The sequence below is a fragment of the Macrobrachium nipponense genome, chromosome 29, assembly GCF_015104395.2.
Source record: "Macrobrachium nipponense isolate FS-2020 chromosome 29, ASM1510439v2, whole genome shotgun sequence".
NCBI classification, from domain to species: Eukaryota; Metazoa; Arthropoda; class Malacostraca; order Decapoda; family Palaemonidae; genus Macrobrachium; species Macrobrachium nipponense.
In genome coordinates this window covers 47,316,150-47,332,406 of record NC_061092.1, presented here as the reverse complement: position 1 = coordinate 47,332,406, position 16,257 = coordinate 47,316,150, and the positions used below count along the sequence as shown (strand labels likewise).

The window sequence follows — 16,257 nt, the reverse complement described above, 5'->3', positions numbered from 1 at the left end:
AAACCAGATGTTTATGGCATGTAAGCCATGTACGATTACTTCTTATTATCATAATGATACTGCAGTCTTGGTAATTATGGCATTGGAAGACAATATTTTTTGTCTTTTCATACAGCCCTTTCCAAAACACAAATGTAGGACATAAAATTTGAAATGCTAGCAAACTGAGTAGACTTTCCACCATAATGGGTAATGGTTAGCTCATTCAAGGGTCTGTCTTCAGATTCTGGATAACATGCAAAGTAGACGGGGTTTTTGTAGCTTTCAGTAAATTAAGTTTTTTGATTTAGTAGTAAGTTTATTGGATTTTTAATGGTTTTAAATTCTAAATTTGTTGTTTCATCATTTTTAATAATTTTCTGTTTGGCAGGTGTTTTACTTAATTGGCTGGGTGTGGCTCAAGCTTATATCGAACCAGTCCGGTACCTTGGGGTTGGCCTCGTCATCATTGGATCATTTCTGATCATAGCTGCCATGTTTCGCTGGATGTTTCTTTCACCACATCCCAGTACCGTCCATGAGGTTAGGATATAGTGCTGTTACTCTGTAGTAGTTATATGAAATTTTAATGGTATTGTATATACAGTGACTTTTAGAAATTTTTAGGGGCTTTTGATAATAGGTAAGATGAATTTTTGGCACCATACACGGTGTTTTCTCAGGTTATGTAATATATAATGATTCAGATTTATTTTCAAAACGAAGTACAGTAATACCCCGAACTTATGCAAGGTTAGGTTCCAGACCCACTAGCCCAAGGGAATGGCACGGTCTCTAATAATGCTAATAAATGCTTACTTCTAGATTTTATTCTGTCTTACCAAGCAATTATTCAGCTGTAGGATTCCTACGCATGGCAAACGAAACTTCAAGTTTCTCGGTGGCGCTGTCATCGTTAGTGTAGGTAACCAGTTACCGACCACTTCTGGTAAACAGGTATGACGATGTCACACATATCAATTGGACTTATGTCGGCTCTTGAGTAATATCGGTAGCTCTGCTGACATTTGGATGGGTTTTTTTACTTTCCTGGATATTGGTGACGTACAGTTTCGGTGTGTTTTTTCAGAATCAGCTTAGCTTATTTTTCCATCAATTTGTTGTTGGAAGTACAGGGAGGCCTTCAGGCTGATTTATTGTGTAATGTCGACCCCTCTCCCTTGGGGGTTAATTTGCTTCCCGGGAGAGAGGGGACTATTTCATCAGTTTCTTCTCTTTCAGGATTGGAGGCGTCCAAAATGGCGGCGCTTTGGGCGTCGCTTGGTCTACATTGTTCACCCTCCTTGGAGGGTTTGCTGATGCATTTCAGGATGCCACCCCCCCCCCCCCCCCCCCCCCCCCCCCCCCCCCCCCCCCCCACCCCCCCACCCCCCCCCCCCCCCCCCCCCCCCCCAGGCCTTCCCAGTTCTACCTCCTCCCCCGGCTGCCTCTATGTTGGTGCCCGCGGTCTGCCATTTTGTAGTGCACTGCCTGAGTATCCTCTTATTGCTCCACCAATGAGGCCTGCCGCTAGCTCGGGTGAGGGGGAAGCCGTGACATCTCTCTCAGCACCGTTGGTGACTTCACTTCCAGTTCCATCAGTGATGTCACTTCCACTTTCTTCAGTAACATCACTCCTTGCTATGTCAGCGTCTTCGGTTGGGGCTGCTGCGCTGCCTTGCTCCTCTGTGTCGTCATTGTTTGCTCTCGTGACGTCATCGCTGCCATCCAGGACATATCCTCTTCCATCTGTGTCATCTGCGTCCTCTCTTGCGGATCTGTCTGAGGCTTTATGTCAGGCAGTTCTTAAGAGATTGGACTCTGTTTTGGAGGATAGCTTTGTTGCCTTCTCTGCTAAGAAGGCTGTGAGCAAACATGTTGTATTGCCTCCCCCCTCTCCTGCTCTCGTAGTAGCCATCTTGCTTGGTGAGACGTACCCGCGTGAAGTCAGATTAATCAACAGATATCACAAGTTTAACATACGACTAGAATTTGAGAAATATCTAGAAGTGTTCGTGAAACTATCGGTGATAAGATTAGTGTGAAAATAGTAGGATAAAGCGTCTTCTAAGTTAGTTTATCAAGTGTAATACTATAAATCAGAACAAGATGGCAGTAAGTTCCAACTGCGGGAAGAGGTGGCGTAATTTGGCGTGTTTAGCAGATTCGCAATACGATGAGGTAGCAGGAAGGGAACTGGCATTTCTCATCTATGAAATCAGCAACAGTCCTAACCAAAAAGATACAAAAGCATTCATAGATATATTAGAAGGATATAATCCTTCAAACTGGAACAAATCTAATGAAAACATCTTGAAAATAATTGAAGAAGTTCCAAATAAAATCCAAGTGGTCAAGAGACTCATAAAGAAAATATACATAAACCAACATATTCCGACAAAGAAAATGAATAAGGTGAATCTTGTGAATATCCTAATTGATGCATTAGGAAAAAGAATGCCAAAAGCATGCAAACTGTGTAAGGTTTGGTATAGCATAGTCAATCCACAAAACCTAATCAGAAAATGTGCTGCATGCAACATTCCGACCCATCCACAGTGTGCTGAGGTAATACAAGATTTGAGAAAAGATACAAGAATTTTTTGTTCAACATGCTATCATGGATAGACAATGTTATTAAATCAAGATTGAATGTACAAATAGTTGAGGATGAAGAAGAAGAGAAGAGGAAGAAGAAGAAGAAAAAGAAGAAGAGGAAAACGGAAGAGAAGTAAACAAAAATGAAATGACAGAAAAAAAATAAGGAAAACAAAGAACAAGATAAAAGTATGGATGCAGAGATACTCATTGATACTACATATGAGGCAATAAAGCAGCATACCTACGAAGAATAAATTACGATATGACAACAGAAAAGCAAATCCCGAAGAGGCTCTACCCAGATCTATACAATGACGGGAAAGAGGAAAAAATAGACAAGAAAGACAAAATCTGCAACCTTTTGAAAAGAGGGAATTGCAGATTTGGAGAAAGATGTTACTACAAACATCCTAAGATATGTCAAAACTATGAAATATATGGTAAATGTGCATACTTAGATGGATATGGGGATGATTGCAGAGATCTGCATCCAAAAATATGTAAAAACCTAAAGAAGGAAAAGGATGTAAGTTCGACAAAAAATGCAAATATATGCACCCTGTAGCCATGAAATCATAATCAAATAAATAACCAACCAAGTAATAAATCCAAAATAAGAAAGAAACAAATAAAGAGAGAAATCAAGAATATCAGGTAAAAGAGAAAAGCAAACCACCAATGAGATATGCAGAGGTGTCAGCAAAAAATTTCAAAGCATCAGCTCCGAAATTCTACTCAAGAGATAATAACTGTATTTATTATGCAAGAGGATATTGCAGAAACGGAGAAAATTGGCAGATTCAGACACAAAATGAATAATTATGGATGAAGGAAAAGATCAAATAGTTAATGAGAAAAGTTGGATTTTTTAATGTCAGAATTTCTGGAAATGAAAAAAAGAACAACATACCAGAACAGGAAAGAGACATGGGAAAATCCTTATTACTACCAGTATTAAATGAAGGAGAAAAACACGCAAACCATCATAGTGATGAATGCGCAGGGTTTAGTTACGAGTAACTCAAAAAGAAAAATAGAGTACTTAGAAGAACTAACCCAAAAATGAAAAGAAAATAGATATAATGAATATAAGTGAAACCTGGTATTCCCAAGAGACTGGGAATGATGATCAAATAAAAGGGTTCCAAACTTATAGATCAGATAGAAAAAATAGGAATCAAGGGGGAACCGCAATATATGGGAAAGACAAAAAACAAGGAAAAATATATGAGAAATATAGTAACTCAGAATGTGAACTAATAGCGGTAGAATTTGAATCTGAAAAATTGATGAACATAGTAATATATAGACCTCCTAATACTAAAGAGTTTGACTTAATAATTGAAAAATTGGATGATATATGTAGAAATCACAAGGACTGGACTATTCTCCTATCGGTGACTTCAACTTTCCTTTCGTAGAATGGAAAGAACGAATAGGAGATTGTGGTTGTACTTATACATATAAAAAAGAGAGTAATAGTAGTGCAGAAGATAAGAGGCAATTTGAAAAGCTATTAGATATGCTACTAGAATACAACATTCAACAAATAAATCACCTGCCAACAAGAAAGGAAAATACTTTAGACCTAGTATTTGTGAACGAGATGAATTATGTTAAAGAAATAATAGTTTATAATGCGAGTATTTCAGACCATAATGTCATAGAATTAACAGTTCATTCCAAAGCAAGTGAAAATAGAGATAAGCAAGAAATGAAAAAGTGGGAAGGATATGGAAAATACAACTTCTACAGTAAAAATATAAAATGGTCAGAAATTAATGAAGAATTAAACAAAGATTGGGATAACATTTTCGTAAGTGATGACATAAGGGTAAATACGGAGATATTATATAAAATATTGGAGAAAATAGTGGAAAAATATATACCGAAGAAGAAAAGTAAACATCATTCATGCATACCAAGAGACAGAAGGATCTTGTTCCAGAAAATCAGAAAGTGGAAAAAAGGTCTTGCAAAAGAAAAAAATGCATGGAAAGTTATAGAACTAAAAAGTAAGATAGAAAATGCAGAACAAAAGAGTTATACAATCAAAAGAAAATGAAAAACGGGACTTGGAAGAAAAAACCCTATTAAATATCAAGCAAAACCCCAAACTATTATACTCATATGCGAAGAAGATGAATAAAAGAAGAATAGAAATAGGCCCTCTGAGAATTGAAGGGAGATTAACGAATGAAAAAAAAGGAAATTTGCAACATACTGGCAGAACGATATAAGAGAGAATTCACCCCTAGAATAGAATTATAATGAAGATAATGATATAGAAGTAAGGGATGAAAATAGTGAATATTTAGCTGACATAGATATTAATGAAGCTGATATTGTGCAGGCTATTAATGAAATTAAAAATGGAGCTGCTGCAGGGCCTGATGGAATTCCTGCTATTTTGTTAAAGAAAGTAGTTCATTCTATCGCAAAGCCACTTGCAATATATTAAGACAAAGTGTAGATACAGGCAAGATTTATGATGAGCACAAATTAGCATATATTACCCCTACTTTCAAAAGTGGATCAAGACTAGAGGCAAGTAATTATAGGCCTGTGAGTCTAACATCACATATTATGAAAGTGTATGAAAGGGTAATGAAGAAAAATATTATGAAACATTTAATAAAAAATAATTTGTTTAATAAAGGACAACATGGTTTCGTACCCGGAAAAAGTACACAAACCCAACTGTTAGTCCACCGTGAGAACATATTCAAAAATATGAAAAGCGGAAATGAAACAGATGTGGTTTATTTAGACTTTGCAAAAGCTTTTGATAAAGTAGCACATAATATATTAGCGAAGAAAATTAGAAAACACAATATCGTGGATAAAGTAGGAAGATGGTTAAAAGAATTTTTACACAACAGAAAACAGATAGTTATTGCAAACGACGAGAAATCGGATGAAGCCAAGGTAATATCCGGTGTGCCGCAAGGTACGGTGTTAGCTGCAATACTGTTTGTTATTATGATTGAAGACATAGACAATAATGTTAAGGATTCGGTAGTGAGTAGTTTCGCAGATGACACAAGAATAAGTAGAGAAATTACTTGTGATGAAGATAGGAACGCTCTACAAAGAGACCTTAACAAAGTATATGATTGGGCAGAGGTAAATAGGATGGTATTTAACTCTGATAAATTTGAATCAATAAATTATGGAGACAGAGAAAGAAAGCTATATGCATATAAGGGACCTAATAATGAGACCATCACAAATAAGGAAGCAGTTAAAGACCTTGGTGTGATGATGAATAGGAACATGTTATGCAATGATCAAATAGCAACTCTGTTGGCAAAATGTAAAGCAAAAATGGGAATGTTGTTACGGCACTTCAAAACAACAAAAGCTGAACACATGATTATGCTTTATAAAACATATGTTCGTAGTCCACTTGAATATTGCAATATGATATGGTACCCACACTATCAAAAGGATATTGCACAAATAGAGAGTGTACAAAGGTCCTTTACAGCTAGAATAGAAGAAGTTAAGGACCTAGACTACTGGGAAAGACTACAATTCTTAAAATTATATAGTCTAGAAAGGAGAAGAGAACGCTACATGATAATTCAGGCATGGAAACAGATAGAAGGAATAGCAGAAAATATCATGGAACTAAAAATATCAGAAAGAGCAAGCAGAGGTAGATTAATAGTGCCCAAAACTTATACCAGGAAAAATAAGGAAGCACACAGGACATTAATCCACTACGCACCAGCATCGATAATGCAGCGTCTATATTCAATGCGTTGCCAGCTCATCTGAGGAATATCAGGAGTGAGCGTAGATGTGTTTAAGAATAAGCTCGACAAATATCTAAACTGCATCCCAGACCATCCAAGATTGGAAGATGCAAAATATACCGGAAGATGTACTAGCAACTCTCTGGTAGACATTAGAGGTGCCTCACACTGAGGGACCTGGGGCAACCCGAACAAGATGTAAGGTCTGTAAGGTAAGGTCTGCTGAGAGGGTGTGTAGAGGAGGAGTGGTGTCTTCCTCCCCTCCATTGCCTCCATCTCCACTGCTTTGGCGTATCAAGCGTTGGAGGGTTAAGGACTTTATTTCTTCATCGAGCGAAGAATGGCACTTCCGTGTTCCTTAGCGTGTTAGTGTTTTGTCTCCTTTCCCTGTGCAACCTGCTGTTGCTGTGTTTTCCTCTCCTTCGGGACATGAGTGTGTTGTGGCCTCACACGTACATACGCATGTTGGTGATTTGTCTGCTGCTTCTGCTCCAGTGCCTATTCGTCGTCATAAGGATCTTAAGGCGCCTGTGAAAGGATCAAAAGTTGTAAATGCAGAAGTGGTGCAGCCAGGGTGTTTGCCTTCCCCTCCTGATGATGCTGTTCATGGTTCGACTCCGAGGAATTCTCATTCTCTGTCAAGAGTTCGAGATGCTTCTCTGTTGCACGTACATAAGTCATCTATTGTGAACATTCGTAGTAGTGTTCCTAGTGTTATGAATGGTTCATCGCATGAGTTAGCGCATGGCTCCAGTCCAGACAGGTCTTTGGTTTCTGTGTTGGCTGGCACCCCAGTTTCTTTGGCTGCTGGGTCTGCAGTTGGTTTGCACGAGGAAGGTGTGTTCGATAAGCCTGCATCTTCTCATCGTCAATCTCCATTGCCAGAGTAGGAGGAAGGAGACACATGAGTTTTTGTCCTCCTTTACTGAGGTTGTTGATCTCATTCGCGGGTTCAACAATCTGGAGAGTAGGACTCTGGCTCAGTTGTCTTTCACTCCTACTTGCTTGGAAGCCTTGCTGGGGGCTACGCAAGATCCTAAGTTGGCTTTTCAGCTTCCTTTATCGGGGCATGTCCTGTCGGTCTTGCAGAAGGTGAATGCCTCTATGTCAGACTGGGAAAGATCTCTTCGGTCAAGGGGTTCTTCCAAGTTGCTTCCTCCACCCCTCATGAGGCATAGGAAGTATTACGCTATGCACTCTGTCGGCTTGTTGCCTCGACATCTTAACCCAGATGTCACGTCTCAAGCCAGGGTTGACTTTGGAGCAGGTGAGGTCGGTGGCGCCGTCCTTGTCACCGCAGGATGCCTCAGCGTTGGAGTCTACGGCAGCCTCCGTGTCCCAGACGGTGTTGTGGTTAGATTTGTGGTCGATGGCCACTGCCAAGATTGTGTCTGACAAGTCTGCAGAAGGGCTGGTGAATGCATCTACTCTTGCCAGTTTGTTACAGTCTGGGGGCAAGGCGTTTTCTTATCTTGCCATCTTAATATCAATTTGTGAGGTAATCTTCTGATCAGAAGAGATACAGCGTTATCCAGGATGGCAAGATTGGTTGACCCTGAGTCCTTGTTGGCACAGGAGTGGGGATCTGTTGGATTCTCAGTTCCTGTTTCCTCGGACTGAGCTGGAGGTGGGATAGACTGGCGCCGAGCTGACACGAACAGGTTGGTGTACCAGGCTGTCTCCAAGTCGGAGTCCATTCTCGGAGATGTCCCCCTCCTCCTCTTCCTCCTGTTCAGCAACAAATGCCATCTAGAAGTTTGGTTCGATGACCAATGCCCCTTTCAGCCCCACTCTTACAGGTCAAGGAGGGGCTCCATGGGTAGAAATGAAGGGGTCGTCAATAGGTTGGGCGCCTCTTCCTCTCCTTTGCCACAGGTGGGGGGGGTACCTGGCAGGCCAAGTGGGCCAAGTGGCCGAGTTATGGGGTGGAGAAGTGGGTAGTAGATGTCCGATGTCCTTCAGGTGGGGTATCTACTACTGTTCGTCTCTCTCTCTCTCTCTCATCCTCTCTCTCTCTCTCTCTCTCTCTCTCTCTCTCTCTCTCTCTCTCAGACAGACCTCTGCTCAGGCGAGTGTATTCCCCCGATTCTCTGAAGTTCTTAGCTCTCCAGGAGCAAGTGCAGAAAATGCTGGACAAGGGTGCGATAGAGGAAGTGGTGTGTCCATCTCCGGGGTTTTACAGTCACATCTTGATGCCAAAGGCATCAGGGAGTTAGAGGCCTATGAGATTGACCTATCCGACTTTGAATTACTTTCGTCGGAAGACGAGGTTCCAAATGGAGACCTCCCCAACGATCGGTGTTGGCAGCGGTGAGGGCAAAACGACTTTATGCTGTTGATAGATCTAAGGGACTCGTACTTCCAAATCCATATTCATTCATAGTCCAGGAAGTTCCTTCGCTTCTCTCTTGGAGACAAGATGTTCCAGTTCAAAGTCCTGTACTTCAGATTGACCACGTACCCTCAGGTATTCACAAGGGTCTTCTCTCTCGTCTTGACTTGGGCTCATGCTCAAGGGATCCTTCTGCTGAGGTACCTCAATGACTGGTTGATCTTAGCGAGTTCCAGAGAAAAGCTGCTGCAGGACAGAAATTGCCTGCTTCTCTTTTGTCTGGAACTCGGCATTTTGGTGAACCTAGTGAAATCGAATGTTGTACCCAGTCAGAGAATTCTTTATCTAGGTATGGTCATCGATACAGCAGCGTCGAGGGTTTTTCTGTCAGATCAGAGGTTGGAGAAGTTGCGAGCGGTGGCACTCAACTTCCTGTCGCAGGCGGATCAGTCAGCTCATCAGTGGCAGGTTCTTCTGGGAATTTTATCTTCTCTGAAGAAGCTGGTCCCTCATGGGTGACTTCATCTCCGGTCTCTCCAGTGGAGACTAAGGGACTTCTGGTCTCCGGCGGGGGACTCACCCCCTGATAAGGGTTCCTGTTCCTAGAAGTGAGAGATGATCTTTGTTGGTGGTTGGAAGATCAGAATCTCTTGGAGGGTGTTCCTCTGCATTCTCTGACACCAGACTTCCTTCTGTTTTTAGATGCCTCCCTCGCTGGTTGGGGCACTCATTTAGGTGGCCTCATTACTTCGGGCGCTTGGAGTTTGGAGGACAAACGGCAGCATATCAACGTATTGGAGTTAAAGGCAGCCTTTCTGGGTCTGAAGGAATTTTGGGAGAAAGTAGAGGGACATTCTGTAGTTCTCATGTCGGACAACACCTCGGTGGTCACTTGTGTGAACAAGCAGGGGGATACTGGTTTCGCGTCAACTCCACGCTTTGACAGTCAAGATTCACCAGTGGGCAGTCAACAATTCAGTGGAGCTCTCAGCCAGGTATATCCCAGGCAAAAGGAATGTGGTCATGGACAAGCTCAGTCGTCTGGATCAGGTCCTAGGCACAGAGTGGTCTCTTCATCAGTTTGTGGCAGACAGATTTTTCCAGGTTTGGGGGAGACCTATGCTGGACCTCTTTGCGACCCGGTTCAGCAGGAAACTAGTTTTATGTTCGGTGGTTCCGGATCCTCTGGGATTAGCGGAGGATGTGTTCCAACATCCCTGGGACAACCTGGAGGTGTATGCCTTCCCTGTTTTGTTTGATCCGCCAAGTACTGAAAAGGATAGTGAGCTCGCAAAATCTCAGGATGACATTAGTAGCTCCTCTGTGGCCACAAGCGGAATGGTTTCTGGATCTTCTTTGTCAGCCGCACATAAAAAGATTCCACCAGTCAATAGGATCCCTGTCTCTTCACGGTTGGAGGCTATCAAGTATCTCCTTCGAGCGAGAGGCTTTTCTCAGAAGACAGCAGGACATATTTCCAGCAATCTCAGGAAATCTACCTCTTCCGTTTACCAAGGTGAATAGGCAATCTACTTTGGTGTCGTAAACAGGGTTTTTCTCCACTCAAAACCTCTATTCACTGCATAGCAGACATTTTAGTCTTCCTCAGGGATGAGAAAGGCTTGCCCGTTTCTGCTATTAGAGGCTACAGGGTGGCCCTGAGTTTAGTGTTACGTCTTCTAGGTGTTGACATCTCCTCATCCTGGGAACTCTCCTTGCTGTTTAAAGGGTTTTGAGCAGTCACGTTCTCCGAGGGAGCTTAAGCCTCCAACGTGGGATGTTTCCTTGGTCCTGAGAAGTTTCACTAAAGCTCCTTATGAGCCTTTACGTCGTTCATCAGACAGGAACTTGACACTTAAAATGGTTTTCCTCTTGGCCTTGGCCTATTCGAAAAGAGTTGGGGGAGCTTCGTGGCCTGAGCTATGATGTGAAGCACACCAGGGGTTGGGGGTCAGTGTCCTTTGAATGTGTCCCGGAATTCGTGGCTAAGATCCAGAATCCCTCAGTGCAGTATGACAGGTTCACCTCCTTTACCAATCCATCTCTCTGGATGACTTTGTGGGCGGTGATTCTCAAGAGCTCTTATTGTGTGCTGTCAGGGCTCTGCGTTGCTATCTTAAGAGGACACGATATCTCAGGCCAGGATGTTAGCACGGGGCGTTCTAAGAAAGAGGTTTCCAAGAATACAGTCTCTTTTTGGTTACTTGCAGCTGTCAGACAGGCATATTTGACTCCTAATGATTCTGCCACCAAGTCATGCAGGCTAGAGCATGTTACATAGAGGGGTTTGGTATTGTCCCTCTCTGGCTTTCAAGGAGAATTAGGCTGTTCATAGAGCTCTGAGCGCTGATACTTGGTTACACCAGTTCACGCTCACATCTTTCTATCTTAAGGATGTTGCCCACAGATCTATGGACTCTATTTTCTTGGGTCCTGTGGTAGCTGCCCAACAGATCATATAACTCATCATTGCTCTTAACCTGGCACATTTGTATCTTACCTAAGGTGATTGTGTATTAGAGAGAATGAGTGAGTTGGCTGGTCTTTTTCTTTCTCTTGTTCCTTTCCTTCTTCCTATGGGCGGGTTAAGGAGTAGACACGTCATTTGCTGGACTGGTCTGGTAGTTTGTTTGCTTTGTGTTCAAATAGTCAAACCCACTGTTCAGTAGCATATACTCCATTCTAGCAAGGGAGACTTAGAAGTGATAATGAATCCTGATGCATTGGTTTGTTATCGAACAGTCGGCATTTCTCTTTAGTTTCCTACTGCAATGAATCTTCTCATATATCATTGTATGTAATCCAGTTGGCTGAGTTGTTGGATATCAGTTTATCTAGCTTCTCATGGGCATTATTCCCTCTCCTATAGTTATTTCTTTTGGGGTTGGACTGGTGGGTTATCCCCCAGCCAGGTTAGAATGTCTGTACCTCCCACCAAGTATAAGTCTCCTATTGTTAACCCCGAAGGCTTGTCTCACTTATGAACAAATGACAGATTTGTTAAGACAATTGGTATTTTTCATAGCTACAAACCTGAGGTCTTAACATTTTACTGCCCACTTCTAGCCGCCCCTCTGTCATCTTATGATATCCTAGGTTGGGAAGACTAAACACGTTAGCTTGGGTGCACGGTCTTTGACCAGTTTTCACCTGCTATAAGTACATGTTGAAAGATCTCACAGGTTCCTTGCTTTTCAATCTCCAATTGTTTAACAGGATCCAGCTAGGCACTAGAAAGTTATCTTATTGTTAAGACCTCAGGTTTGTAGCTATGAAAAATACAAATTGTCTTAGTAAATTTGTCATATTTTGCTGCCTTTTATGCTTGAATATGTTGTATTCAAACTCATCTGGAGTTAGGTCAGGCGTGTTCAAGGGCACTTAGATGTTCTGTATGTCAGGATTGGGATAATGAGAAGTGGAAACTTTACAGTTCACATTATAAGGTGTTACATGATAGGTTGAGAAAAGCACCCCTTAGGGCAGATAGTAAGGCTAGTGTAGCTCCTCCGCCTTCCCCTGTGTTAGCGGAGATTTCTACTTCTGCTTCTTCTCCTATTCCTTGAAACCTCCCTCCCATTCTCAGTCCTCCAACCCCCTTCACTTCCTACTCCTTTACCAGCTTCCCATGTTGCATTTTCTGATACCATTGCCATCCTTGAATCAAGGTTTGAGAGGAAGTTTGAGTATTTGGCCAATACTATAATGGAGTTAGGTGCCTCCATGAAATCATTCATGGAGAAAGTGAGGTTAAAGTGCCCAGTGTTAGTGCGAGTGAAGTGCATTCTCAGGGGGTGGCTGTCCGTCCCTCCAGTTCTCCTAGACAAAGGTCATTGTCTCACTCCCCCGGCTCTGGGAGAAGACATACTGGAGGTCCAAGGGAGACTGGCAGGGCTTGTCCATGGCAGTCGCTCCCTCCATCGATCCTGAAGTGTTGCATCAGGCATCGACTGAGCGCTGTTGGAAAGGCTTCTCTTTCAGTGCAAATTTATCAGACTCCAGTGATTTGTCTTCTCTGGGTTTGCGTCACTGCTGTAGTTCCTTGGCATCTGGCCCTCTTAACCCTTTAACGCAGAAGGGATATAATAAAAATCGTCTTGGAGTGAGCGCCGAAGCAGAAAAAATATTTTTTTTAAAAATCATAGCGTGCTTAGTTTTCATTGAAAGATTAAGAGTTCATTTTTGGCTCCTTTTTTTGTCATTGCCTGAAGTTTAGTATGCAACCATCAGAAATGAAAAAAAAGTATCATTATCATATATAAATAATGCGATATATGATAGAACGAAAACAAAATTTCATATGTAATTGTATTCAAATCGCGCTGTGACCAAAACGGTTAAAGCTAACGAGTTAATTTTTTTCGTTGTATTGTACACTAAACTGCGATCATTTTGGTATATAACGCATTGTAAAACTATCAAAGCAACGCAGAGAAAATATTATCACAAATTGATGCATAAATTCATAACGCGCGGACGTAAAAAAATGTTTTTTTCAAAAATTCACCATAAATCTAAATATTGTTCTAGAGACTTCCAATTTGTTTCAAGATTAAGATAAATGATTGAATATTACTATACTGTAAGATTTTTAGCTTACAATTGCAGTTTTCGACCATTTCGGACGAGTTAAAGTTGACCAAATGTCGAATTCTTTTTATATATTTTATTTATATGCAAATATTTCAAAAATGAGAAAAGCTACAACCTTCAATTATTTTTTGTTGTATTCTACATCAAATTGCACACATTTTCATATATAAAACTCTATGAAACACCTATTATGAAACTGAGCAAATGTTACGAGAATGCGACGTACGCATTTCGGAGATTTGCGGCGGAGAATCCGCGCGCGGAGGGAAGGGAAGTTTTTTTTTTTAATTTACCATAAATCTAAATATTGTGCTAGAGACTTTGAATTTGTTTCAAAATGAAGATAAATGACTGAATATTACTAGACTGTAAGATTTTTAGCTTACAATTGCGTTTTTCGACCATTTCGGTAGAGTCAAAGTTGACCGAACGTGGTTTTTTTTTCTATTTATCATGATTTATATGCAAATATTTCGAAAATGAGAAAAGCTACAACCTTCAATTATTTTTTGTTGTATTTTACATGAAATTGCACACATTTTCATATATAAAACTTTATGTAATGGCTAATTTAAAATGGTGCAAACATTACGACAATCGTACAAAAAAATTTCTTATTTTTTTCGGAAGAGTTACCGCACGGACTTAAGGAAAATTTTTTTTTTTTTCAAAAATTCATCATAAATCGAAATATTGTGCTAGAGACTTCCAATTTGTTGTAAATTAAAGGTAAATGATTGAATATTACTAGAATGTAAGAGTTTTAGCTTAAAATTCCGTTTTTCTACCATTTCGGTAGAGTCAAAGTTGACCGAAGTTTGAAATTTTGGCACATCGTTATTTATATGAAAATATTTCAAAACTGATAAAAGCTACAACCATGGATTGTTTTTAGTTGTATTGTACATGAAATTGCGCAAATATCCACATATAAAACTTTATGTAACGGCTAATTTAAAATGGAGCAAACATTACGACAATCTGACAAAAAAATTTATGATTTTTTCGGAAGAGTTACCGCGCGGACGTAAGGAAAAAGTTTTTTCCATAAAATCACCATAAATCGAGATTTGTGCTGGAGACTTCCAATTTGTTGCAAAATAAAGGTAAATGATTGAATATTACTAGAATATAAGAGTTTTAGCTCACAATTGCGTTTTTTTACCATTTCGGTAGAGTCAAAGTTGACCGAAGGTTGAAATTTTGGCACTTATCGTTATTTATATAAAAATATTTCAAAACTGATTAAAGCTACAGCCATGAGTATTTTTTAGTTGTATTCTACATGAAATTGCACTAATTTTCATATATAATACTCTATGTAACGGCTAATATAAAATGGTGCAAAAATTATGTCAAAGTGACGAAATAATTTCTGAGATGTGTCGCTGATGTTTTTTAGTGCAAGAAGAAAGAAATTCGCGCTTGCGCGCCTGCGTAACGATTGTAAACAAAACAACGCCTTGTAAACAAAACAACGCCTTGATCCATGAGCTCCCAGCATCCCCCAAGGCGCGTGATTCAAATGTTTTTGCCTGGTAAGCCTATAAGTATTTTTCCACAAATTTAAAAAAAAAACTTTTTATATCGACGTACCATACGTCCAATCTGCACCCAACAGGCAATTTATGTCAACGTATAATACGTCCAATCGGCGTTTAAGGGTTAAGAGGTCTTCGGCTATTGACGACTCCCCTATCCAGGTCAAGAAATCTAGGGATACAGTTTTCAGTCCACGCCCGTCTTATAGTCATGCAGTTTCAACTCGGAAGTGTTTAGCTTCGAATCGTGACTCAGCGGACTCGATTGAGGATCGACAGGTGCGGGTACCAAATAAACCAGCAGCACCTCTTCAGTCGACTCTACAGACTTCGACTTCGAGTCTGAAGCCTACGTTTAAGTCACAACGTAAGTCTTCATCATCCATTCATTCTGATCTATTACAGGAGGACCCAGCTCTGACTTCTTTTTGACAACACTTTGAGGAGTTTTTGTCCTTTAAGGCTGCCTGCACATGGGACACTTTTATTGGAAAGTGGTTGGCTAACTAAGTGGCCAACCACTAAAAATATATAGCTATTGGGTCTATTTTCTTGGCCACACCACAGTCGCTCACCACTAGATAAAAATTTTTATTTCAAATCAGAGCACGCACACTAACGATTTTGTGGTTAAGAGACTTTGGCTGCAGTAGGTGATTGACTGGCAGAGGGGACAGACCAATAGTGTCACAGTGACATGTAGAGGGATAACTGACTGTGAATTTTACAATAAAGGTAAATACATAGTGATAAACATATGAAGGATAAATTATGGACAGAAGTATGTGAGGCTGTTTTCGATAAGTGATTTCTCACACCAGAGGATAAGGAAAAAATAAAGATTTGTAAATTCTTTTATAATGGAAAATATATAATGCTACTTCATACATTATACATGCATCACAAAAACTGTATAGTATACCGTCTACATTGTATACATGTTAGCAACCGTGGCCTAATAATCCTTTCAAAATTTAACACATACTCACAAGGAGACAAATCTATACTCTTCTGCAGTGTGGTGTATACCCACACTGCACATCCTACAAACATATCCCAATAATTTGCAAAATCTTGACCATTGTTCTAACGGTCCTTTCAGCCAAACCATTTGCACTGGGCATATACAGAGTAGAATACACATGCACAATATCCCATTCTTTCAACATTTCTTCAAACTCCCATCCCACAAACTCAGGTCCATCATCACTCAACATTTCTCGCAGACTTACACACACACATAGGCAACATCACTTGCCCCACGATTCGCACAACAGTTCAAATCCTCTTCTCTTTGATGGGGACTACATAGGCAAGTTTACTCATGTGATCCACCATCACAATCATTCCCACATGTCCTCTCGCAGTCTTTGGCAACGAAAAGCGATCAATCATAAGCATTTCAAGCGGCGCTTTTGTCTGCAATCGCAACATAGGCGGACTCGCATGG

At 40.7% G+C, this 16,257-nt stretch overlaps 1 protein-coding gene across 2 annotated transcripts in view; it reads left to right on the top strand.

Annotated features, from left to right (window-relative positions):
* Positions 1–370: 370 nt before the first annotated feature.
* LOC135206263 (uncharacterized) overlaps positions 371–16,257 on the top strand; it is a gene marked incomplete at its 5' end in the record, with an annotated part of 102,510 nt that continues 86,623 nt past the window's right edge. For both annotated transcript variants that reach the window (XM_064237675.1, XM_064237676.1), the window contains 1 exon segment: positions 371–522. In XM_064237675.1, the coding sequence (XP_064093745.1) occupies positions 371–522 (152 nt within the window).